This window comes from Pholcus phalangioides, unplaced genomic scaffold (genome assembly GCF_987345545.1).
Source record: "Pholcus phalangioides strain wild (caught in Gottingen) unplaced genomic scaffold, Ppha-v1.0 ptg000012l_1, whole genome shotgun sequence".
Classification (NCBI taxonomy): domain Eukaryota; kingdom Metazoa; phylum Arthropoda; class Arachnida; order Araneae; family Pholcidae; genus Pholcus; species Pholcus phalangioides.
The window spans coordinates 1,504,682-1,532,437 of record NW_028301605.1 but is presented as its reverse complement, the minus strand read 5'-3'; the positions used below and the strand labels follow the sequence as shown (position 1 = coordinate 1,532,437).

The following is a 27,756-nucleotide window of genomic DNA, read 5'->3' as shown; positions in this document are numbered from 1 at the left end:
TTCAGTTCCCCAAGGCCACTATTGCAAGGCCACTTGAATTATCCTGAATTTATCTTCGCATCCTCCAGGTGCCAACACCTTCAAATCTTGTGTGATGTTGCTCACTCCCTTTCTTCCCGCCTTTTTCAACAAGGAGCGTATAATAAGTCAAATCTGTACACTGAAACTTCTAACAGCTGCGCGAGACACCCTTTGTCATTTGCTACTGTATATCAGAGCAAGAAAGGCCGTAGCAATAAGGGGAGAGTGAACCAGAAAGTCCGCCCCCCCCCCAACACATTCAAGTGCACATTCAAGAAAAACGTGTAGTCGGATCCAGGTCTGCAATTGTCTAGTTTCGGACCGGGCAAGTGGAAGTTGTATCTGAAGAACAACACTAATCATGTTATCTTAGGTGAATGTGAAAGTCATAACACACTGTGATTATATGAAAATGTTATATCAATCCTTGAATTACTATGTATTCATGTGCATTAAAAAATGTATTTGATTTAGTTTTCTTTGTTTTTTTCTTTAAAAAACAGACTTTACTGAGGAAGGGCTTAGCAACTTTCAGTATAAATGGTGAAGACTTTGATTTCGGTAAGTAAATGCAAAGTACGACACCTACGATAAGACGTTTAATTCCGATAACCCTGTATTGTAGTAACATTTAATGTTATATATTTCATGTTTAGCTAGAATATATGAAGATAATTCTATAGAATGATTTATGTGTTATTCTATTGTGTTTTCTGACACCATCCTGTCGTAAATGTCAATCGATAGTAAATCAGTAAATCACTCAAGTGATGTATTGGGAGGGTGTACGGTTTATGCATATATGCCAACTTTTATATTTTCCTTCCCGTACAGTTCTCAAGCCAGTGTCTTTGAAAATGAAAATGATATTGAACAAATCAAAAGAAGCCAAAGTGCCAAAACTCTTGCTGGACTTTGTTCTGCAGGATGCTGCTTGCCAATTATCTCGAGATCAAGTGAGTATATATATTTCATGATTGAATAGGGGGTATTCTAGTATCATGGGAAAACTTTGATAATGATATATCTGGCTAAAACAATTATATTCTGTCAAATATACACATGGCTATGACCGCAACAAGAATATGAGACTGCCAGAAGGTTTCCCGAATCATTTTCCCATCTGGTGATTCATTATTTTTGAACACCCTGTACATTATATGATCCTTGCTTATGTGTAGGATATCTCCGGTAGGCACTCGATGCGGCAACGTGCTTTCCAGTAATCATTCTTGATCAATGTTCTTAACGGTATCGTCGATTACTGAACGGCTTGGTTATTTCTGTCTCTACTTTGACTCCAGAAAAATCAAAGCATTGCGGGGAATAGTGATATCAGGACATTCCAAACGTTTTAGGTGTTTTTCCGGGAAGCTTTTGAGCAAAGAAAAGATCTATTCTTTGAAGCATCTTCTGTTTCTCTTCCATAACTCTCTGTGAGCGATTTTTCCGTCCTTTTCAAATTGCTGTGCATGTAATATCTGACTGGTTCGGAGTCTAAGAAAACAGTGTTGTATTCTTCGCAGCTGTTATACTTACAGCAGATGCTTTCCCACATAAAAAATATCGAAGTGAGCGAAAGCGTCTGAGATATGGGCCTTTTTCGCTTTGTTTTAGAAGCATATCATACGATGAACAGTTTATGATTCAATGATTCTGTTTTAATCAGAATTGACTCTCTCTCTCTCTCTCTCTCTCTCTCTCTCTCTCTCATTCAATGTTCAAAAACTGTATTCTCCGAAATATTTAGAATCTCTGCTACGTTTTGAGTGAAATTTTTGGGTGGTTTTTTTTATTCCGTTTTCATTTTGAAGACATCGACATTTATGGAAACATCCACTCAAATTCTTATTTTGTGGACTGGAATTCCCAGACGTAAAGTTTAACAAAAACCATCGAACTGTTCATGAAATTAGTCCCCTTGTATAAAAACCCATGGATGTTTATAAAACATTGAAGCACAGAATGATATTTCATTTTTTATATAATAACATGCAGCTCATAGGCGGAGAAGGGAAGTTGCGTGAAAAGGGCAATCACTCCCCCCCCCCCCGTTCAGTGAAAACTCGTATTATTGGTGATGGACATTCGCCTATTCTCCCTGTCCACACACACATCCTTGGGTAATTCACCACCGTTCGAGGAGTCTGTATCCGCTTATGATGCGACTAAAAAAAAATGGTATTTTTATCAGCCTAGAACACCTTATAAAAATATTCTGAACATACCGATTACGACATTAGTCAGAGACTAAAAAAATCTCAGTGGACTTTATATTTCACGATATGACTACAAAATGTTCATTTCAATTAATAAAAAGACACAGCAGCAGCTGCAACATATGTGGCTACCAAACACACCAGAAAATTTTCTGAGAAACCTCATGAAATTCTTTTCGGTCACCGACATTAGTCGTGACCGAAAGAGTAAGCCATAGACTTGCGACTGATCTGTCGGAACTAACTAAGCTTAGATGCCTTTTTTTTCAGAAATTTTTAATGTAATCCAGTCAAAATAAGTTTAACTTCTACTTCAAAGCATAACCCGTTACTCGCCTCACTTCACCAAACACCAACTCTGGCCATACCGCTATATTGCAATTTATTGTGATGAATGAGATGGGTTGGAAATGAAGTCGGTGTCTATCACGTATCGGACCGCTGCCAAATATTTAGCAAAAAGAGCGGAATTTATTTTCCAAGACTGTCATTATAATTAGGACAAGAATAAGAACTTCAAGTAGTGAATACAAAACGAGACAAAGTTATGATCTCATTCTGTCTAGAACATTCGGATATATCCTCTTTTTTCCCACATTCGTACATACGGTATTTATACACAAGGAAGTCCAAGAGAGTCTCAGCTTCCACGCACATATCATCCACCTGAATCTAATTTACGAGACACATTACATCACACTTGTCGTGTAAATGTAACATCCTCGTGACACACTCCTTTTCTGCTTACATTCAAATTTTCCTCGACTGAAATAGAATTTTTACGATATTCCGTTATGTATCGCAAAAGCTAATTCCTTTCAATTTGGCAGATGTTATTAAACTCGCACCGGGGTTGAACTTAATACATTGAAATCAATGTTCTAGAAAACTCGTGACCATTCTAGATAATCCTTTTCCTATTTTCGAAGGAAAAAAAAATTACGATTAGTTAATTTGGGACGACCAGAGCCCACGAAAGATGAACCCAAAAGAAATTGTCTTTTTTTTTGTTTGTTTGTGATCGTGATGGTCTTTTGATGTTGCTCCTCGTCCTCCAAATTGGGGCCAAGTTCTCCTCAGCGTGTGATTCTGCAAACGCACGCCATCAATCAACCCATCCGATGCACTATATGCATTCATAAAAAAAAATATCCACTTCTTTAGAAAGAGAGAGAGAGAGTGACGGGCAAGCATTAATTATAATCTTCAGTGAAAATGAAAGAGTTTCGAGAGCATTTTTATGAGCCAGACACTTGATCCTTAGGCAATTTGTTTGTTTCTGGCTTCGGCTTCTTTTTCACTTATTCGTGACGTGAAGAAGAAGAGGAGGAGGAGGAGGAATACGTTACACACAAAAGAGAAGACAGAAAACACACTAACACACATGGACAGAAAGGGTTATTATACGATTCCGTGAAGATAATACGAAACATGTCCATGACGACAACGACAACAAAAAAAATATGTCTAAATGCTACACAATGCCGTTGTTGTTGTTTCCACAATATAGATATGATTGCTATTTTGATTTCAAGAAGAGCGACCAAGAGAATCGGAGTGCAGTCCCGTTTGACGTAACAGTAGAAATGAATTACGGTAGGTAAGGTAGTGGATTTTGTCCTGTTCTGTGCTCCCTGAATTTCATATTCTGGAAGGATAATAATAAGGTTGGAAAATAATGACCATCGTGCTCTTCATGCTTGAGATTTACACAATCTGTCTTCAGAATCGTTGCTGCGTTCGATTTGATGTTGTGCATGTGGTACTGAGTCTGGGTACCAACAAAAGCCTTGACGTAGCGTAGGCAATTTACTGAATTTTTATGGGGTTTGCGATGTCCTTGGAAATCACGAGTCCCATGCGGAGGTGTCAAAAGAAAGATCTGAAGTCCCAAAATCATAAAATTTAGTCACCGATGCATTTCCGTTTACAAAACAATTTAAAGTTTCACTACTCACTTTACAGGAGTTAATTGCGCCGGTTATCGATACTTTTCTATGGACGAGGCAATTTATTGTCGCCATTCCTTTATGGGAGTAAACAGTGTCGGATGATTTTGTTACCACGACACGCTTTGATGGGCAAGGCAATTTAGTGCCTCACTGCCACTACACTCCTTTACGGTAGTGAACAGTGTCAGACGATTCTGTTTCCGTCACGCTTTCATAGACAAGACATTTTACTTTCGTAATACTACTCTCTTACATGAGTCTATTCTGCCGATTATCGACACTTTTCTATGGACAAGGCAATTTACTACCGTAGTACTTCTTCTTAATAGGAGTAAACAGGGTCGGAGAGAGCGGTAGCTCAGGTAGATAAGATGCTCGTCTCAAGTACCAAAGGATGTTTAGAGGTGTCGCGAGTTCGATACACGGTTCATACTTATCAGAAAAAATTCCTGACACAGGGGTACAACAACATTAAAACGGCGACATGACCGCAGGAAAAAATTGCTACCACAGAGAGGCCCCCATCGAGGGGTTAGCGCATCAACCCCCTCGATGAGTATAAAAAACAAGCCTGTCTTTCGGAATCGGCAAATAAATTATTCGGTCCCGGTGTAATTAGCCCTCGTGTGCAGAAAATGACCGTGGTGCGACAAAAATGATCAATGATCAACAGGGTCGGATGATTTCTTTTACGACCCCTTGTCATGGAGAGGCAGAGTTAACTGTGCCGGCTATCCAAACTCCTCTACGGACAAGATACTTCACAGGAACGCTACCTCTCCTTAATAGGAGTGAACAATGTCAGATGGTTTTGTCTTCTCTCGAGTGGTTTTGTCGCTTTTATGGACAAGAATATTCTTGTTACTTGTGTCGGTTATCGACACCTCTCTATGAACAAGGCTGTCTATAGCCGTGCTAACACTTCACTCCTTTATAGAAATAAATAGTGTCGTGATATTTTTCCCCGACACGTTTTCATGGGCAAAGCCATTTACTTCCATGTTACTACTCCCTTAGAGGAATTAATTATTTGGTTATAGACATGTCTCTATATATATATGGACGAGACAATATACTGCGTACTACCACTCAACTTTTTTATAGAAGTTAACAGTGTTGAATAATTTTGTTTTTGTCACGTTTTCTTGAGACAATTACTACTTCCTAGAACAAGACAATTACTACTTCCATAAAGGAGTTTGACGTACCGGTTATCGCTACTTCTCTATTGACGATGCCATTTCTATCGTATAGGAGTGGACAGTATCGTATGATTTTGTCTCCAGCGTGATTTCATGTGGAAAAAATAATTTAACTCCGCGTGTTTCTCATCTCTTCAACGCTTTTCCATAGAAAGGGCAAGTCAATTTATTTCCATGCTACCTTTCCCTAATAGGAGCCAACGTGTTGGATGATTTTGTCTCTACACGCTTTCATGGACAACACAATTTACACTCTCTCGCAGAAGTTGATTGTGCCGATTATTGACACTTCTTTATAGACATGACAATTTACTGCAACCTCTACTCCTTTATAGGAGTGGACCGTGTTGGATGATTTTGTCTTCGACAGATTTTCATTCACAAGGCAATTTACTTCCGTGTCGCTACTCCAAAAAAAAAAACAAGAACTGTGCTGGTTATTAACATTCCTTTATGGGCAAAACAATTTACTGCTGTAGTACTTCTCCCTGACAGGAGTGAACAGTGTCGGATGCTTTTTTCTCCTACGCTCTTTCATTCACAAGGCAATTTACTTCAGTGTTACTACTCCCTTTCAGGAAATCATTGTACCAGTTGCACTCTTCTCTACGGACAAGACGATTTAGTATTTTCTACCACTCCACTGAACGGTGTTGGATGATTGCGGTGAACGGTGGTCGGGTGTTTGCCTTGTCTATAAAAGTGTGCAAGCTAATTTACTGCCATAATACCATTTACACTCCTTAACAGAAGTTAACAGTATCGGATGATTTTCTCCTTTCTGGGACAAGGCAGTTTACTTCTGTACTAACGCTCCCTTAAAAGTGTGTTAATCACATTTCTATATAGCAAATATACTAATTGCTATGCTAACGCCCCTTCTCCCTACAGTAGTGAATTATACCAGATGATTTGTTGGGGTTCATCGACATGTCTTTGTGGGGGGCTTATGAGATTGACGTCAATGTAAACGCCGTACTCGTTACCCGAGGGTAAAAAAGATTCTAGAAAAAAGGATATTGCGGCTTATAATAATGTGAATGTAAGCTTACAGAAACGATTTCACTTTTTAAATATCTCATCACGATCGCTATACAAACAGGCAATTTCTAGAAATTTATCTAAAAATACCATGACGTGTTTCAATTCCGAATTTAGTCTTCAGTCTAAGTCCCTAGTACAAGATTTCAGCTACGAATAGATTTATTTCTCTATAATAAATTACTCATCCACCTCACGATACGTAATTAATTATGAACTTCGCAGCTATTGTGTTCGTTTTCTGGTCTGCCATTTTCAAGGCACAACGAACGCTGGGAAATGTCGTAACGAAGTTCTTTATGAACTTCAAAAGTTGTGATATTATCTTTTTTTTTTCTTTTTTTTTTTTCTTAACAGAATAAAATAGTCGTATCTATTTCTCGAAGGTTACGAAGAGTTCGGCTTTTATTATTATTATATTTTTTAAAATTTTCTATTTTTTTTCCCCCTTTCTTTCCAAGGTTATGGATTATCTCGTTTCGGGCTAATTCGCTGTCAGAAATGATTCGTACGCAACCTATTGATTGCATTTGCTCTTTTCTCTTTCCTCTTAAGAAAAATCTCTTGGATCTGGAAAATCTTTTTAAAGAGCTACGAGCTTTTCTTCTTATTATTATTATCATCATTTGGTTAGGTTTGTAGTTCTACTGTAGAGCGAGGTCGTCCAAGGACGTTCCATTATACGCGGTCACTCCATCTTTTCTCTTTCCGCTTCTTTTTAAATAATTTATTTACTATCTCCTCCCACTTCATTGTTTTTCCATTTTTATGTGCTTTTGTAGACTGTTTTTTTCTGTTTTTAATACATACACTTTCTGTGAATGTTGTATGGGAGTTATGATCAATGTATTATTTCGTTTCCATGTTTTTTTTCTGTTGGTGCCTTGAACTCGTGTTCGGACCCTGACCTGTTGCGAAGAAAGAGCGTCGAAGGCGTAAACGGGTTGTATACAGGGTGATCGTAAACTATTTCAATAAAATAATAGAAAATAGAGTTCGTATTGAAATTGGCAGCATGGCGGAACTTCCGTTAAAGCAGTGATTCTCAACTTGTTGGTCGTAGGATGACATAACGGGGCAACGAAGCGAAGATAGGAAAGATTCTCACCTGCGTTTGTTGTTTTCTACTCACAGTGCGCTGAAGATGTTTGTCGAAACTGCATGCGAAATGTCTCGTTTGATTTTGAATTATCCGCCACCACAACACTCAAAATAGTTTAGAAAAAAAGGAGGTTGAAAAACTATTAATTATTAAAGTTTGCTTAATTATATCCCTTTGATTCACGCCGAAAACGTAATGAGTGTTGTGATACTTGTTCTTTAGACCAATGGTTTTGAAGAGGTGATCCGTGGGCAACCATGGGTCCGAAAGAAATTCATTAAGGATCTAATCGATATTTTTTAGTAAAAAAAATCATAAATTATTACCAAAATCTTGAGCATGCCCTCCCCTCCACAACCCTCAGCAGGGCGCCTAGGCTGGGATCTTTAGCAGGTTTTTTACAGAAAAAATCCCTTTATGGGAAAAAAGAATAAATGATTTTATATCTTCTCACAGGCTAATGGGCTGGAACCCTCTCTGCCCAACATTTATGAGAGCCATGGTTATTGAGTGACTCGGACATTTTACATGGGGATCTTGGTTCCCTCGGTGTTCGACTATGGGGTCATCAAGTCTTCGATAAACAAAAACGCCGCATTAGAAGTTATCTATGCAAAAAGATTCCCTAGTACATTTCTTGTGCATAGAAAGATCACGCTCCTATTTAAAGAATTTTCTACTCGAATGTAATACTGCTTAAATCTCTTCTTCTCACAAAAAAATCGTTCTACTATTATCTATAATACATTTCAATCTCGTTTGATGTACTTTACGCCAACTGGTCACCCTCTCCAAAGAGTTGCGGATACAGGGAGAAGGGGTGGCTCTCTATAGAGTCACGTGATTTGCGCTGCCGATTGGCACTCCGTATTTGGAGGGGCACCGAATCCCCCCATGAAGAAAGAAAATGGTTAACTGAAATACTTGAAAAAAAAATTGTCTTCTTTAAGTTTCAACTATCAATGTATTGGAAAATATTGTTCCGGAGAGAATGTCACTCATAGGCACTCGAAATGGCAAAGCACGAAGCAATTCAAAGGCCAACACAGATTTATTTTACAGAACAGATACGTATACGCAGGGCCGTCTTAAGACCGTCCTGGTCCCCCGAGCCTAGTGATTTTTCTGAGGCCCTACCAGACAAATTCTCGAAAAATTCAACTGCTTGTTTTTCTGAGGCTCATCTCCTCTTGAGGTCCTCATCATTTAGTCATCAATTTGGCGAGATTTACCGAGAAATTTACCCGTTAATGATTATTTACAGGTGAAAGATGGCTTAATAAATGATAAATAATGACTATTTATGTAAAATTCGTAACAATATGAAATGCAATTTGTTCAATATATTGAGTTAAGAATGGGCGAAAATCTTTAGCAGTTTTAGGTATTTTTCAGTTGCGGCTTATACACCGAAGAGGGAACCGGAAACTTATTCGGCGAGGGTGAAAATTTTCTCTCCGGCTCCCCCTGGTGAGACGCCAGTCAGAACAATCACAATCAGAATTGTTACTTCATCTATAATATAAAATAGATTTTCTGCGCTTGTGTGTATGCTCTCTATACAGATCTATAATTTTAGATCTATCGTCGCCAAATTATGCATATATACCAATTAAGGCCCGTCTTGAACGATAGGCTACTTTAAAAGTTTGTTAGAATTGGGCAAATGCCCGAAATGGGCAAAAAATCAACTGGTAACAATGGTTCTGGGGCATTCAACAATCACTTTCGGAATGTATGCTTGGGTTACCGTGGTTCCCTAGCAATGCGTTTCAGACGTGCATATGTCTTTACAATGGTTTGTCACTTCTTTGATTCTGCCAGTATTACGTATATTACTTTATAATGGTTTGCCACTTTCAATCCTCCCTGCTAATTGAAGAAAACCCGGGCAGCGCAGGGTATTATAGCTATTTTAGTATAAACTGCGTAGTTAATCATTAAAAAGTCTAAAAACTGCAGAAATATTTCGTATAGTTTAATCATTGTGTCAAAAAGCAGGTTGATTAACGAGAAAATTAACTGAAGTTAATTATCTCGAGCACATAAATAAGGGTGAATCGGGAGACATTTCGTCTCTTAAATTAATATTACTTAACTCAGCTCACCCATACAACTTGTATTTTATGGGATTTTCTCCAGTCCCAGTTTTTTTAATGAAAATGCCCGTTGTTTCTATTTCTCCCCATCTGAACATGAGCCAGAGCTACACTCGTGTCAAAGCTGGCCCAAAATGTTCCAAGGTTGATCATGGGTAAGTAGTATGGTCGCTCCAGCATTTGAAACGATCGTCAAAAGTTTGAGTCTGGTAGGTGTTGGGAACTGGTCTCGAACAGAACGACCAGCACCTTCCAACTTCCAACCCAAGTCAAAGTAGCCGCCTTGCTTCCCGGTCTTCCAATCGGTCTGGCCAAACATTCGGTCTAGTCACAGCGATAGTCTTCCGGAAGCAAATATTCACCAAGGAAGATTGGGCCAAGCACGGCCAGTGTGTAGATAGCTTATTCCGCTGCTGCTTCTCGGTATCAGTGAAATTCAAATATTGGAAGCAAAATATTTGCGAATGACTGTTGGGCCAGGCTTGACACGAGTGTGGCGACTGGTAATTTTTTTTGCAAATGATGGTTAGCATATTTTGGTAGCTTCAGGTCTAATGGACGATTTGTTTATTCTCGACAACTGGAAATGCCCCCTATCTATCCGCAAGCACCATTGCTTGTGATGTCTCAATGAAGTTCCCCATTTGTCAGTGATTTACTGTTCACAAGAAATCACTGTAACAACTAACTGTATTTTTTTTTATTTTCAGTTTTTAAGCGTATACAGTTGGAATAAATCGCTTCCGCTACTCCGAGTTAATCAGCGTTATAGGAAGTTCTTCAACGGATACCCGCTCAAGGAGCATATTCCAGAATGGTGGAGGTCTGCGTACGCCGCCGTCGTCGCAGATTACATCAAGCCGTACTCTTGGAGTAGCGTAAAAGAGCACAGGTCAGACTTATTTTTGGCATTACTTACACGGTAGACGCCACTTAATGTGTTCACATCGGGACTCGGTGATTCTGATAACGATAATACTGAATGATAACGATACCCGAAAAATCTCGCAAGTACGGTGACCATACATCACGTTTGGTTGAACGGCACGCGGTTTTCTTTTCCGTCATACATTTTCTTTCACTATAGGAAGGGCCCGGATCGGGAAATTTCGTCCCCGATATTTCGCTCCTGGAATGTTTCGTCCCAGTTATATTTCGCCTGCTCGTATGGTTGACTGACTGTGTGAGTGAGTGATTGTGAGTGTAATAAATGACCGAGTTGTTGACCATGTGAGTGACCACATGATTAACCGAGCGTAATTAAGTGACTGTATAAATGACCGAGTGATTGACCGTATAAGTGACCAAGAGAATAACCGTAGGAGAGACCAAGAGAATGACCGTATGCGTGACCAAGAGAATGACCGTATGCGTGACCAAGAGAATGACCGTATGCGTGACCAAGAGAATGACCGTATGCGTGACCAAGAGAATGACCGTATGCGTGACCAAGAGAATGACCGTATGCGTGACCAAGAGAATGACCGTATGCGTGACCAAGAGAATGACCAAGAGAATGACCGTATGAGTGAACAAAACGAGTGACCGTATGAGTGAACAAAACGAGTGACCGTATGAGTATGTGAGTGACTGTATGAGTATTTGAGTGAGAGTGACTACATTAAAACATTGTGTGCATTGTTAAAATTTTTGCAGCATACTCACATAATATTTACACAAGGGGCGACATGTCACGTTTGAAATACCCGGGGCTGAATGTCCAACTCTTTTAGTAACTCACTTGACCACCCTTACGGTCACTTACTTTGTCACTTACATGATCACTCATGCAGCCATTCATACGGTCTGGGCAGGCGAAATGTTTTTGGCGAAAGTTCGGGGTGAAATTTCCCGGGGCCAAATGTCCCGGGGACTAAACGTGCAAGGGGTGGAATGTCGGAGGGCAAAGTTTCCATAAACCACGAAGGCTAGTACAAAAACAGCTCCACACGTATGTGGATCACAGAGTATAATATGAACTGATTATGACATGAAGTACAGAAATTTACATCAACAACGAAGGGGAAGAGAACGCTTTCATCCTCCTACATAGTCTTGTGGTCTGATAACGATAACTTACAGGGAAAAAAAAATTAAGTTTGGTTAAACCTTTGCTTCAGAATGCCCAAACAAAATTTTCGACAAAAGAAAAGAATATATTATATATATATATATAAATCGTTTATAGTTATCGGAACTTCGGTTAATGTTATATATATACACGTCATTAACCGAAGTCCCGATAACTATATACGATTTTACAGTTTTAACAGTGACTGAAATGGTTCTTTATTTGAATATGTATGAAATTCTGACAATATGAGATGCGTTTAAAGTAATGAAATACATAATTACTCTGCATGGATACGGAATTAAAATTACGAAAGAAATTTGATACAAAAAGTTTATATACTGAATACATTATATATTAGCATCTTTTGGAAAAACTTATCAATCGAACTTTGGTGGGTTTTGCAGAGTATTTCAACGCCTTCAAAATGTACTTCTTTAAACTGAAAACTAAATCCAACGACTTCCCTTCACTGCGTTTACAGGAAAATGTGTTTAATCAATGCATTGAATTCATTTGCAGTAACTCGAACTCCGATTTTGCGTTTTTTCACTGAAAAAACGCAATTTGAGCTATTAGTGATAGAGAGCGAAGATTATATACTACTACTACTACTACACCGCACACCAACTCCGGTCATTTATAGCCATACGGCAATTTCCAACCAGTGGAGTTGGGTGGGAAATGAAGGCTCCATCCATCGGTGGTCGCCTTAGGCTCGGTAGATAAACAACTTGCTTCTAATGTTCTATGCCTACGATTATATACTAGAATTCACTAAATTAAACAGCGTGGGTCAATGTAAAATATAGGAGAGCAATTTGCAACACATGATTTCAGATTTTAAATGGACACCAGAGGTGCCAAACATCAACCAACTTCAAACGAAAATTGCATTCAAAAAAAAGTAGCCAAATAAAAAAAAAGTTGATGAAATATTTCAGCATTTGCTGCCATCTAGTGAGCATAATGTGAACCAGAATCACAAATATTGGTGTCCATACGAACGGGGGGGGGGGGTCTGTCCAGTGGAAATGTCCATGACCGCTAAACAGGGGTTCGAAATACATTATTTCAATAGACTTTTGCCGGGCATGGGAGCCAAAGTCTGATGCTGGTCTGGTCTTGACGGGATAATTTTTATTTGGCCGTAAAACAGGGGTGACCTTTAAGAGGAGTTTTTACTGTATTATTCTGTAGGTCTGTTCCAACTACTGCTGATCATTTGGTATTCTCGCTTCAAGTGATTTTTTTTTTGTATTTCAGGAACAAATACAGAGAATACAAAAGCTTATATAAAGAATTCTTACACAGACCTAATGACACAGAACTGAAAATGGATTTGCAGATGCACGAGGACAAGCTGGATATCACGAACATTCTATTAGCAAGAGAACAGGCAAAGATGGAGGTAAATAAACATTTCATTGCTTTTGTTCTCCACATAAAAAGAACCGTTCATTTCATAAAAGCTCTGGTTCCAGTGCCGTCTTAACGCACGGGTCCACCCGGGCACGGCCCCGGGGTCTCAAGAGAAGAGGGACCAGGTAGGGCCTCAGAAAAATCACTTGACCCCGGGGGCCTATGATGCTCTTAAGACGGCTCTGTATAATACAGGGCGTCCGGCCAAGTGCTAGCACGACCTTTATCTCACTTACCGTCCGTCGTAGAGGTATGGTCTCAATTTACAACATGCTCAAAAGGCATTTAAAAATTACAGTCAAACCTCTTTAATGAGCCACTTTTGGGAGAGCAAAAATCTGACTTGATAAGCGGAGTGACTCGTTAAACGGAGTAAGCCATAGCTGTGCCAATTCCTGCTTGAAATGAATTAGGACTTCCAAAAAGTGATCCGGTAAGCGGAGTGACGTGTTAACCGGGTGACGCACTAACGAGGTTTGACTGTACTCTTGTATTAGTTTTGAAAATGAACATGTATAACAAAATAAAAAAATCTAAATTTTTTATACGGTCCCCTTGCCTTCTAACTTCCGGTTAGAAAGCTGTTTGCCCTGTCTCTCCTACGGCCAACAGGAAAACAATTCCGAGTTTCTAAATGCAACATTCGCTGAGGTATTCCAAAAAAGTTGGAGAAAAGTTGGGCAAGGACAGCATAAAAATGAGGAGGGTAACAACTTTCTAATTGGACATTAGGGGACAGGAGGGTTTAAAAATTTAGATTTTATTTTGTGATGCATTGTATTTTCACTCTCAAAAAGAAGGTGGGGGGGGGGGGGAATTCAGTGTCTCTTTCCCGAAACATCAGGAAAATCGAATAACCAGGAGCAGATTCAGGGCGATGTGTTGGGAGGGTCGATTTATTGTTCGTTGAATCTTACCCTGAATGAATGAACGCCAGGGGCTCTGCCACCGGACTTATCCCGTTGCCGAGATCTCTTCCAGACCACCCATGGCCCCAGCCCTGGGGGATTTTAATCATTTTTTTGTTTTTTCACACTATAAATTCATCATAAAGGGGACCCCCCAAGAAAGTCTGGTCGGGGGGGGGGGCCCGTAAAAGATCCCAGCCTAGGGGCCCTGCTTCAGGAGGTAGGGGCCATGAGACCACCACTGTGGTGCCGGTGGGGTTCGAACCCGGATCCTCGTGATGCGAGTTCGTCATTATGACCACTCGACCACCACAACGTTATTGAATCTTACCCGTATTTTACGGGACAGAATTTTTTTTCTCGTTTTGGCTCTTGGGGGGGGGGGGGGAGAGCAATCGCCTCCATTGCCCTTCTGGGTCCGTGCATGGGTTATCGCTATGGTCTTCCGCCCCTCCGTAAGAAAATTTCAATCAATGGTCCTGTTTTAGCAATGCCCTCCCCTTAAACCTTGTGCGCGAGGAATGGGGGGGGGGGCAACGCCATGATTCCCGGAAACCCAAACATACGTGGAATGTCGTCCAAGCCACAGATTTTTTATCGAGATCGAAGAGCTTACAGCCCCATATATCCTTTCACGTCCGAAAAAGAAAATTCATTCTTTCAAATAAACATAATATCCATTACAGAACTGCTGCTGCCATCTATGGATGGAATATCAAACTTTTTGATGGATCGCGTTTACGGGGTATAGAACTTTTAGTGCCATCTTTTGGCGTGTTAGAGAACTATTCTAAATGTGGTGCTGGGAAAAAAAGTTTAAGGACAACACCGATAAAAACCGCTAAATCTTGGAAACGTGTGCTTCCGGGTGCATGAAAATTCTCAGAGTGATAATTACAAGTGCAAATAAATATTTTCCAGCCAAAATAATTTCGATAGGTGTTACACTACTGCAGAAAAAAAAGTTATTTAAAGTACAGTAACGGTAAAAACCTGGATAAAGACGCACAAAAACACGCATGGTGTAGTTTCTTAGGTCGAAGAAACAAGTTTGCAGTTTTCTCATGTTGGCGTAATAGCCGATAGTGTTTCGATCAGTCTTGCGCTGGGAAATCAATTTTTTATTTCTGAAAGTGGCAAAAACAACACATTTACTGGGTATTGAATGGAGCGAAATAAGCATGTGTGCTCTGAAAGAAACTTCGATGACTGGTCATGAAATCAATGTTTTCTTTTATAATGCAATCACTACGTATTCCCAAGAGATCTTTACGATCTGTTCAGGGAATTCGTTAGAGTGTTAGTAGTCATCCATGCCCGAACCCAGACCTGCACAGTCAGAAGCTAGCTTCCCTAACCACTGGACTGCCAGGCGGCAATTATAAGACTGTTAGTTAGTAAAAAATCCATAAACCTTGCGTTAATAAAGTTTTTTTTTTTTCTGGCCTATACGATTTATGTCAGAAAAAGACGATAAAATTCGCCGATTTTACGGGGAAAAAAAATGTCTCTGATGTAATAAAATTCAAATGTCTCCAATATGCAAAACCCCGAAATCAAAAACCTTCCCTTATAAAGCAACGCAGATAAAATTGGAGTGAATCAGCCGAACGTGCATTTCTCGATGCTTAGTAGGATGAGGATGAACTGCAATTTAGATGGACTCGATGATTTTTTGAATATTACTGACCTACGCAATCTTGGGAACGTAGGCATTTGGAATACAGTTTTGGTTGAATTTATGTTCTGAGACACTTCTCATAACTTTAAGACAGTTTTTGTTTCAACAGGATAATGCTAGATTGCGCATATGCTTATGTTGTCGCACCTGTAAGAATTCAAATGAACTATTCTAAGATTATCTCCCCACGTCTTTGAAAATGGGAATTATCAATATTTTGTAGTGATAAGTGAGGACTCGCGGTACTTTTCTTTTAACGCATGGGTCTTACCTTGAGACCTCGGATGCATAGGAGGGTGTAATGATTATTTGAGATATCTCAGTATTATTTTCAAGAGAAAATAGATAAACTGGTGGTTGTGAAATTCAATCAGATAAGGGCACCTGCACAGCGCTTGCCCGGGATGGTCATGATGCTCTTAATATGGCCCTAAAGTCGATGCATAACCATGACTTGGAGACCTTCAAGCCTATTGGGAGGTGTATTATTCACGAATCAAGAGCTTTGATTGTAACCATCACCAGAAGAAAAGCAGCCGTACAAGAACTCTGATTGAAACTGAAATAATCATGATCAGAATAGTTGAATCATAGTGTGTTCATCTTAGTTGTTTGTGAATATTTCTTGAGTACGTAACCAAGCACACATCTCCAATGGTTTAAGTGAGCACCATGACCCTCCTCACATGGGTACATCTGACAGAGCTCTAACACGGGACTCCCGAGACAAATCGTATTATTTTTGGTTTTTTTTACACCATAAATTCACTATAGAGGAGAGGAGGAACACCAAAGATGCCAGCCCAGGAAGCCTGGGTTCGGGTTGTGGCGCCATGGTAAACACCGAGATGCTCGCGGGAAAATTGGAAAAAATTATTGCTACCGGAAATGTGACCTCTAACGTTTTTTCCGGATAGTGGGCACATTCTATTTTATTTCACCTGGCCAGACCCATTGTTTCTCTGTGCGTAAATGACAAAATGAATTCCATCTTATACGATACAGGGGATTTTTTTTTCTGTTCAGCACAGAAATCTTTGCGTATGGAAATATTCTCATTCTCAGACTCGAAACGTCTATGCTTTGTAAACTTATTCACCAAGAAAAAATGGCGCCTTCCTTTGTTAATTCTGTCCGTAACAACGTGTTTATACGGGGGGTAAATCGAGAAGATATCCATACTTAGAATATGACAACCATAAGTTTTCTTTATGGGCATTATATAGTATTTCATCATGTATATATATCGTTTGTAATTGCATTTTTAATTGGGTTGCTGTATTTTTGAAATACGTGGCATCCATATTTGTTATGGGCATCTTTTTATCAGCCACCACGTTGAGCATTTTGCCTGTTGTGGCGTGGTTTTTGTATTCGTATAACTAATAAACGGGTAAAAAATAGCATTTTATCAGTAAAAATGTGCCTTCAGAAATATCGAAAATAAGTATGCAGTATAGTATTATCTGAGAGAAACATCAATGAAAACTTGAAACCCTTCTGCCACCTGTCAAATAATACTGTTACAATTCTTTGAAAACGGTAACTGGTTTCTGAATTATGTACGGTATTAAAAAATAAATGCAGCATATTATTTATAAATATTTTGTAAGTAATAATATTAGCTAAATTGTCAAATTTGTTCCAAACTTTTACAGTTGATATTTGTGTACGGTAAATTAAATCAGTAAAACGTGCCAATCTTTATTTATTTATGTTATGTTATATTATTATGTTATATTTATTTAGATCTTACTGGCAGCTAAGGCCAGTAGAATGCCCATAAAAAATAGTGGCATGGAACTATCGAAACAAGCTTAATTCAGCTCAGCTCAGCATTTATTTATGTTGCCAATCTATGTTGAATCAACCAAAATTTAATTCTGGCCTGGTCTGCTCTGGGTGTTGATCTCTCATTGCGTTTTTGATGTTATTGCTGGGGTTTTTGCGTCACGACTCCCATGTGATGTTTTTCCCCCCATTCCACTTGGAATAGATGTTGCTAGCTGCAGATTGTGTGACCTGCTTCTGTGAACTGTGATGACATTTGCCTGCTTATAGCCAGATCATGACTTTTAACCAATTTGACCAGTTCTTTTTACATACACTATACATTCATGCAAACACATATCTACCTACAAACATGGACACATTTTCTTCTTCATAGACCTTCTTAGCCAGTTTTTATGCCGGCAGTTGGACCTCGCGGGCTGGGAATCGGCTCAAAGTTCAATTCTGGTCTGGTCTGGTCTGGTCTGGATGTTGATCTCTCATCCAAAAATTGCGATCACAGTTTAAACCATTGAATACCACCAAACTAACTGAATATACAGTTAAACCGGTGAATACGGCACTTAGAGAATCTATTGAGATTCTGCTATCCGAAGACCAAATTTAGTTTGAAGAACAAAGTTTTGATGTACGAACAAATCGTTCACCCAGTGTAGGTGCCCCAGCTTGGGCTTTCGCATCTAAGAGAAACATGTACAAATTGCAACGACTCCAGAATCGCGTCCTTAGGTGCTTCACTCTGGAGCACCAAATTTTTTCCGCCTCCTCGATTTGCACAAAGATTTGAAGGTGCATTCCCACATCAAGGAACTAGCTTCGAAAGCTTCTCTGGAAACTATTTTGAAAAACAAGATAGAGAACCGCTCACAACTCCGGACTGATGCAAAGCACTTTAAGTCTGTTACCTCAAAAGAGACAGATCTAAAAACAAGAACGGTCGTGTCAGCAAAATTTGAGAAAGATTTCCAATTATAATGCTCTCGAGTTTCTGAAACATCTCAGGCCTAAAAACATACTACATACAAGATATGCCTCCGAATTTCGGAAAATGTGATATGTGTGCGCTTGTGTATATATACATATATATTAGTAAATATTCAAACATTCAATAGTCCATCTTTTAAGACGATGTTTAAGACACTCTCATGAACGAAGAAATCAAATGTGTGACAAGCTGGTGGATAAGACAATTTTCCGCAACAAAATGTTATTTTCTCTGTCTCTTTTCGCTTCTTTCTCCCCCCTTTCAAATATTATCATTTATTCCATATTTTATACCAATGTAATATTGTTACTCTAAGATAAAGAACAGGGCTCTTTTGAGCTCTGAGTAACTGCCAACGGTCTTATAATTCTAATTGAAAAGAATATTCGATCTTAGTCTATATTTTTTTCGTTTATAAAAACAAAAAAGTTGGAAAAATGGAAAGTCTGAATATCACGGTTTGTCAGTGGCACGGAAGAAGACTCCATTACAACGCTTAGGAAGTGCAGGTAAACGTCTATGAAGGGTAAAAATTGTGGGTAGAGAAGTGTGTATGGGTAAGAAGAAAAAGGGGAAAATATAGAATATTATTAAGTCCGGGAGAAAGCGACAATTATATTTTTAGTAATCTCTTTGCACAGAGTCAACATGGCCATAACAACATAAGCAATCTCGACATACATGAGCCCAATAACAATTATCTGCGTCAGTCACTCTTCTAGTTCTTGCTAACATGCTTTCACATTCCTCTAGGTCACTCTCTTCGTCCCTTGATCACCAGGTGGTTATTTTGATTACTCGCATACATGCATACTGTTTTGGTCATTCACATACTTGCACACTCTCTAACTTAAAGATTTCCAATGTAAAACTTCTCGCGTAACCCTTAATGATAATGAGGCTGTTATGCATGCATATTTTTTTTTCAAGTTTGAAGCGAGAATTCGTTTTCGTGCGAAAAATATTTCAATTTTCTTTTCTCCTTCAGCTTGTGAAAGAAGAACCAGAAATGGTGAAGAAAGTTCCCAAAGCACAATCGTACTGGTCATCATGGTTCTACAGCGATTCCGATGAGCTCGATTCTTTTGGCTCAGATGCGAAAGACGAAGAAAATTTGATAGTTCCCGGTGAGAGGGAAAAGACCTGGTGGGCTCGAATGACCTCTGAAGAGAAGGACCGTCTGTAAGTTTATTTGCCTTACATATTGCAAAAAAAAACCTGTTGTAATGATACTCATTTCTAAGCTCTACTACGTAACCGTACATGTACCTCGTAAACATTCCTCTGCGTAATCTCTAACTAATTGATACATGCAGGCGAAGGGGGTGATACGCAGAATTGATCTTCGGGGGAGGGGGAGAGAGGGCTTTTGAGAGGATCACAATGAATCTCTTCCGCAGACATTTTGTTTACCAACCTTCAAAAAGCATTTTGAATTAACAGAAATTTATTTAGATTGCATATAAAAATGTACTTTTCTTTTATGTTTTAATCATTTTACAAATATGTTTAAAAATATTTTTTAATCGTCACTGTACCCGCCCTGCGTACGTCTCTGCATCATAGAGTAAGAACAAAAATGAAGTGTAGAGGGTTTCAATATATAGAAGCTGAGATCGGAGTCACGTACACAGTCGAGAAGTCGAAAAGTTGCTCGGAGGATCCCACTCTCCACTCGTAATGCTATTTCTATGTCAGTTCTTATGACGACCTCAACGTACTGCCTCATTTTTTGAAATCTAAATGGTTGATATCTGTGCAGCTTTCCGGATGTTATGAAAAGTATAGGAATGTAGAAGGCCAGTATTCTTTCACACTTCCTTGAACGCCCGAGTGGCGTGGTGGTAAGATGCTCGTCTATCACAGTGAAGGTTTCTGTCCCGGGTTCGAACCCAAAAGATGATATAGATAATATATTTTCCCTAACGAACTTGAGGTGACCACCAATATCTAGCACCTTCATTTCCAACCTATCTCATTAAGGGCAGTGAATTTCGATATGGCCAGAGTTGGTGCAGTAGCATTATTTCATAAGTGAAAAATATAGTTTGACCATATCGCAATTTACTACCATTAATAAGATTAAAATGAAGGCGCTGGCTATAGGTGGTAGCCTAAAGTTCGTTATGGAAAATATCTCATCTATATCTTCCCTTGGGTTCGAACCCGGAACAGAAACCTTCACGGTGGTAGACGGAGCATCTTGCCACTCGTACAAGTGAATGCTGATTTGCTTATTTTCCTCCATATTAAATTAAAATTTAAAATACGAAATCGGTAATTCAAAGTTTCTTGTCGCAGTCTCAGTTTGTGATGATTCTGTGTTTGATTTAACACGGATAAAATTCTTAGTTTTCGTGAAATTTAAGTGTCATAAATCATTATTATACATTTCAATATTATTGCAGGTAACAGATGATGACATAATGCATTTTTTAAGGTTTCAACCGAAATATACGTCTTGGCACGATTCGGCGAAAATTGGCGAGCTATCGAGTTCATTTAAATTCTGCGTAATTTGAAGCAAATATAATGCTTTTCAGATTGAGGAATTTTTTGGCAAATACTTAATTACAAAAAAAACAAACAAAAAAAACCACGCATAGAACACACTTTTAGTCACTTTACACATCATTAAAAAAAGGACATTATGTCGAAGTATGATAGTAAAATTTGTTATCATTATTGCGGGGTCCGACTATATATATCACACGTGTGAGAGTCACTTTATTATCATTGTTTTTCATATTTGTGATATTCACATTCATCAAATTCACCAATTTCACTAGGGTATTACGCACAATTGCAGATAAAGGCGATAAATTCAAAGTATTTATCAAATTTATCAACGACACTTGGTTATTCTGCATAACAGCCTTCAAAACTAATAATGTTTTCAGTATCAAATTCAGAAACGACGTTAGGGTATTATGAATAATCTCCGGTAAAAAAGTCGGGAATTTATCAAACTTACCCAACCGATTGGTAAGTATGCATAATAACCGATTTAACACATTAACCTTAATATATACAAGTATATGGCCCACGAAAGGCAGAGATACCGCATATCTAGCTGGCTGACAGCAAAGATCATGCGCACCCCCGGTGTAAATCTCTGAGCTCCTTATAGGCACTAATAATGTCCATAAATTTTAATTTGCATCGTATTGCATGTGTTTAAGATAGATTCCAAAATAAATCATTACACATTTCTTTTGTTTAAGGTTCGAAGGAGTGGGATACGAAAGAGATTCGGCTGAGCCAAATGTTCCTCTTCATTACATCGCTCACAAACTGAACTTCACTCTCGCCAACTGTACATTGTCCCTCGTTAACAATAACAGAGAGATATTGGTGATGACTGTGACGCACTTCTTGTCCAGCCTTGAAACTCGTCCCGGAGGGAAAGCATTCAAAATATCTGCTCGGACCGAAAGTTTCGTGGTTGAAGGAACATCTGCCGAAAATGAGTTGGTTCCTATTTTAAGTGCGGATCACATAACGAGCGGTAAGAAGAGCTTTTCTTTTCCTTTCAAGAGAGTTTTATCTTGTTTTTATACACCATATACTGCTGTATATAATTTCTTTACAAAGTCCAGGTGCCAGGTTGTGGCCGATTCCCAGTTAAAAATCTCGCTTCAGACAGCAACACATATAGATGGCGGCGCTAATTCACTCACAACGCCATGCACGCACACAGACTGTTAGGTATATTGGTGATATATTGGTACGCACTCACACTTCCGGCACAACTCAATCGGTAGTAAATTGCCCATGGCGATAGACCGTAGTTGTGCTCGGTTTGAAAGAAAGAGAGGTGCCAGGATGAGAAACTGATGCAGAACTAAATGTTTACGCATAACACTACATGCACACACAGACTGTCAGGTATACACACTCGCACTTCCCGCACAACTCAGTAATGTAGTAAATTGCTTATCACCAGGGCCAGGATGTTGATGACATTTGCATTTTTTTTACACTTTTTGCATTTTTGAATACTTTTTCACATTTAAGACAATTTTTGGCATTTTTAGGATATTTTTTCACTTTAGAATTTTTTTTTCAAAATAAAAAGTAGGCTAAATAAATTTTTAAGCGAGAAAAACCAAAAAACATTACTTTCATCACTCAACTTGTATCTTCCTTTATAGATGAAAAACAAAGTTTAGGATAAATTGCAGGTGAAAATTTATTATTTAGTAAAAATTCCAAGAGCTCGGGCCACACGTAACCAAACAATAAAAGAAAGTGAATTCAAGAAATTCCGACCCTATATGGGGGGGGGGGGAAAGACAGGAATTTTCATTATACAGGGTGTCCTGTAAATGCTAGCAGGGCCTTTATCTCATCAACCGTCCGTTGTAGAGATATGATTCCCGTTTATAAAATGCTCAACAGGCTTTCAAAAATTATCCTGTAACAGTTTTGGGGCTGGAAATACTGTCACAAAATAAAATATCTAAAAATCTAAATTTTTATATGGTCCTCGGGTCTGTGTGCTCTAATTTCCTTTCTCTCTGCTCTCTTGAAAAGTCGTTGCTCTGTCTCTCCTGATGCCAACAAAAACAATTCCATGTTTCTAAGTGCAATATTCGCCAACATATTCGAATTCGAAAAACGGAGGAAATTTGAGGAAGAACAGCGTTGAATGGGGGTAAAATGGGTTTTCCGCGGTTAACGCTGTTCTTTCCCAAGTTTCCTTCGCTTTTCAAATTCGCATATTTTGGCGAATGCTGCACATAGAAACATGGATTTTTTTTTCTGTTGGCATCCGGAGAGACAGGGAAACAACGTTTTAAATCGAAATTAGAGCACAGACGGGAGGACCGTATGAAAATTTAGATTTTCTTTTTATTTCGTGACGTACTGTATTTCCACTCGCAAAACTGCTACTGGGTAATTTTTGAAAGCTTGTTGAGCATTTTATAACATGGAATCCTACCTCTACGACGGACGGTTGATGAGATAAAGGCTGTACTAAAACTTACAGGACACCCTGTATAAAAGGGAACTGGTAATATACTTGCAAGTACTACAGAGAGAATTTTGAAATCCACAAATTCATGTTGAATGATTTTAGTCCGCAAGAATGCTGCGTGCAGTAAGATTTCGTAAGCTTTAGTTTACCTTGAAAATATTGAAGAACTTATAAAGTGCATGAAAGATCAATTTTCAGCATTATGGTTTCCACCATTGAGTCTTGCAGATAAGTACGGAGCTTATGATACTATCGGTAAAGTCAGTGTACTAAAAGTGGGGTAAGCCAATTTATTATCATGAAATTTGAATAAATAAGGGGAAAAAAGTGGACTTATTGCCAACAGAAATTTTTTTTTATGGCTTTTGGGAACGCCTAACAGTTTTTAAAATGACGAGAAATTAACTGTGAGTAGATCAGAACTCCCCAATGGCAACTCTTGATGTTGAGACAAGTTTGTATGTTGTCTTTTCAGAAATTTATATTTAGCTTTTTTTAGATTTCCGATCCCATTCGCAAATTATAAATTGTTTATTCGAAAAATTCCATTGCCAAATTTTAGACGAAATCGAATGGTGAGAATGAATGTGATTTTCAACACATACTATAACGACTGGTCTAGTTTCTAAAGAAATTTATTTTGCTATTTTAACTGCATTTTAGGGGAATTTTTCGAGTTTTTTGGGCCATTTTATATGGTAATTGTTCAGGATTATTTCGGCCCACAACATCCGGGCCTTCCTTATGACGATAGATCCGGGGTTGTGCTTGGCTACAATAAAGATGTTTCCTGGAAAGTAAAAAAAAAAAATTATTTTGGAAAACTGGCAAGAGATATCTTATTAGTAGGGCTCGGATTTTATGACCTAAATATCTTAAGAATATGCAATCGTTTATGACCTCAAAAATATGACCATATAATTACCCCATGATTTCATCCCTTTTTTTCCAGGTATTGCTTCTTATATTAAAGAAATAAACAAAAAATTCATCAATTTACGTTTTTAATATTATTTTACAATTTAATTATAATTTTCTCTAACTAATACCAAAAACATATACCTAAGCATTTACTTGTGTATCTAATGTTGTGCGTGAAATTATAATACCGCCATCTGTATTTCGCATTGTGAGTGAAGTGTAATTTTTGCATATTAGTAGACCTACAGTTGTAGATAGAGTCACAATTAGGGCAGAGCAGAGAGGTCCGGTGCCCGGATGCTCGACCAGCAAGGGTACAAAGTTTGCTTTTTGTTCGTTCAAAATTACGGGGGGGGGGGGGGAAGAGGAGGAACCAAAATTAGTATTTGCCCTGGGCTACAGTGCCAATTTCCGTTTTTGGTTGCGGCCCTGATTGTATTAATTGTTTGTGGTTACTAACTTCGAGCCGCGAATGCGAGCCGATCTACCCGTTAAAAAGTCTCGCCAACGATACAGTTATTCAATCATCACACCTCACTCATAGTTAGAAAAACTGACGGCAGATGGCAGCCACTACACATAACAACCATTACACTGAAACAAACTCCACCTCAGGTTCACATCACCTACATGCACAGCTTACAGCATGGCCTAGGTCTTCTTCGATCACCTGCTAATATCTCATAATTGAGACAGAGTGGCGGGCCATGATCACATTAGGAGGAGGTTTGATATGTACCAGATTTGCGAGAGTCTGTTGCATGATCTATGCTGCTCAATACGAAACTAATTTAATATCACTCTAATTTCACATGTATGACCTTCGCCATGAAGCACTATAAAGATCTCATTGACCGAATAACGTAACTACAGTGATATTTTTAAACACTAACGACAACCAGGCTAAGCGAAACAACTACATTTCCTGTCTCTGGAGCGCACACACACATAAACACAAAAATTGACCATTCAGCACTAGTCACCACAAGCACCCTCCCCTCGTATTTCGTGCCCCCAAATGGAATTCACTCCCCGCAGTCTATTTTTTTGATCCCGATCAGTTCTTTCTTGCACTTATACACGACAACACGATTCAAACATTCTTGATTATGTATTTTCAGGTAGCAATGCAGCACACATTTTTGCTCTTGATTTCGAAAAGAACCCTCTCCAAGTAAAAGCTAATTATGGGCTATCGATTGCAGCCGAGCCCATGGAAGTGGTATATTATAAGGTATTTTCATCATAGAGTAATTTTTTTTTAGTTGGTTTCATTTGAATAGATTAAAAGATTTCAAACTGAAGAGACACTGCCAAAGGGAATAATTATTTTTAAATGTTTCATTCACATTCTCAGGGAAGTTGACATTGAAACAATACAGAAATGATACCGGCCTACATCATCTCATTAATATAGTTTTGCTCTAATTTTCCTTATAAAAATGCATTTTACGTTAGAAAAACAGTACATTCAATATTTCTTTTGTAGAGTGCTGTGAGCGAGCTTTTTGCGTTCTTTAAATTGCCCAAGCCAGTCCTGTACCAAATAAAAGAAGCTGCCATATCAAAAGTTCGTTCCTTGGTTCAAACAACGAAAGAAACAGTTTCTGCTGCCTTGGACCAAAGAAAAGTAATTTGTTTTTGGTAAAAATATATGAAACATTTACAGTGGAATCACAATTTTCAATTCATAATTTCCAGTACTGGTATTCTAGGGTGTAAGTGGCACAGTGGTAAGACGCTGGTGTACCACCATAAAGGCTACCATCAAAATCGCGGGTTTGATCCCGGGAATGATATAGACAAGTTCTTTCCCTACTCGACGTCAGGTGACCACCAATAGGTGGCGCCTTCTCAACATGCCCTCTCAAAGCCCCCTTCCATGCGTAAGATGAATAAGGAAGTATATAATCTACTGACTTTTCCAGAAAGATTGGTAGATCGATTGGTAATTGATTATTGGTAATCGATTGTATTGGTAATTGATCATTGGTAATCGATTGGTTTATCGCTTTTACAGCTCGAATGGTAGCAAATTGCTTTATGGCGATATGATCCGAGTTAGAGTGTGATAAAGTTGAAATAGTATTCTCTAATGGTGCACAAGATAAAAATGAAAAGAAAACTTGAATTAATGAATTTGTACAAAACAGGGTTATTGGTTGTCACTTGTGGACTTTGATTTAAGAAATTTGAGCATCATTACACATACCCGCACCCCATCTCCATATAAATGTCATAACAGAGCCAAAGCTAACAGGTGCCTCGACTGCTGTACCGAGCCCTAGTTGAATAGCCCTACTGATTAAAGTGCTGGGTAGAATTGTAACCAATAGTGAGACCACTCCGTATTAATATTTCGCTCGAGACTGAACTCAGTCAAATAATAGGTGTCTGAATGATAGTGATAAAAAGTATACATAGGAATAAGATGTATTAAAATAAATTTTGGGGCCAACCAGAAATAAGAATTATTTGGCTAACAAGTGCCTAGAATAAATTATAGTTATTAAATTCATCAGGTGTAAATAATCTATACCTGACAATCACCTTTTTATTGGCACCAGCTTCAATAAATTCATGATACAGTGTCTGAATTCCTCATGTGCTTTTAGTGTATTTGTTTTTATTTGGTGGATTATATAAGATAATGAAACAAACTCCAAATCTCATGAAGTAGTAAAAGTGAAATTATTTTTACTGAAATATTTAATTTTATTTGAAAATAAATGTTTTTCCCCCTTCTATTTTTCAGACAATGCATTTGAACGTTGATTTGAAATCTCCATATTTCGTTATTCCTGAATACGGATCACTTCAAAAGTAAAACCAATTGATTATTTTGATTTGACTTTTTTTTTTCCTGCGTGTCATGCTAAATTTTTCTCTCAACAGGTAATGAGACATGTGCAAGTTAATCCTCCCCCAGTGTAACTTTTTTCAACTTTGTTCCAACTTAGGCAGGTGGTCAACTTTTGTTCAAAGTTCAAGTAAAGGTCCGTTGATATGACAAACATTTAGTGATTAAGCAGTTAACTTAATTGTCCGAGGATGATGTCACCTATTAGCGCATCCCTTCTGTGGGAATATTTGCTGTTCCTGACTCTTTTCTTTGCTCTATCTCTCTCCCCTTTTCTTAGTTTAATTTTCCTTTCTTTTCTTTTTGTGGAACCCCTCCACAGAAAAAAAATTTCCTCCCAAATGCATGGCCAGGACATCATGGATCATGGGGTGGAATTGACCAGTGGTGTTAATTTTAATATTAATTAGTAAGTATTTCTTTTTTCTAAAATATATCTTCGCATAAGAAAGCTGTTAAAAACGTTTTTATGGATAGCGGAGAAGTGACATCACCCTCAG

At 38.5% G+C, this 27,756-nt stretch overlaps 1 protein-coding gene across 1 annotated transcript in view; it reads left to right on the top strand.

Moving 5' to 3' along the window:
• The window catches only part of LOC149079122 (intermembrane lipid transfer protein VPS13A-like), a 180,890-nt gene that overhangs the window by 60,088 nt on the left and 93,046 nt on the right, over positions 1-27,756 (top strand). The window contains exons 9-17 of the mRNA XM_089239993.1: positions 525-582; positions 856-977; positions 10,347-10,528; positions 12,974-13,118; positions 19,483-19,676; positions 21,719-22,002; positions 25,518-25,630; positions 25,886-26,026; positions 27,152-27,219. Of these exons, the coding sequence (XP_089096119.1) occupies positions 525-582; positions 856-977; positions 10,347-10,528; positions 12,974-13,118; positions 19,483-19,676; positions 21,719-22,002; positions 25,518-25,630; positions 25,886-26,026; positions 27,152-27,219 (1,307 nt within the window). The remainder of the gene's footprint in view (positions 1-524; positions 583-855; positions 978-10,346; positions 10,529-12,973; positions 13,119-19,482; positions 19,677-21,718; positions 22,003-25,517; positions 25,631-25,885; positions 26,027-27,151; positions 27,220-27,756) is intronic.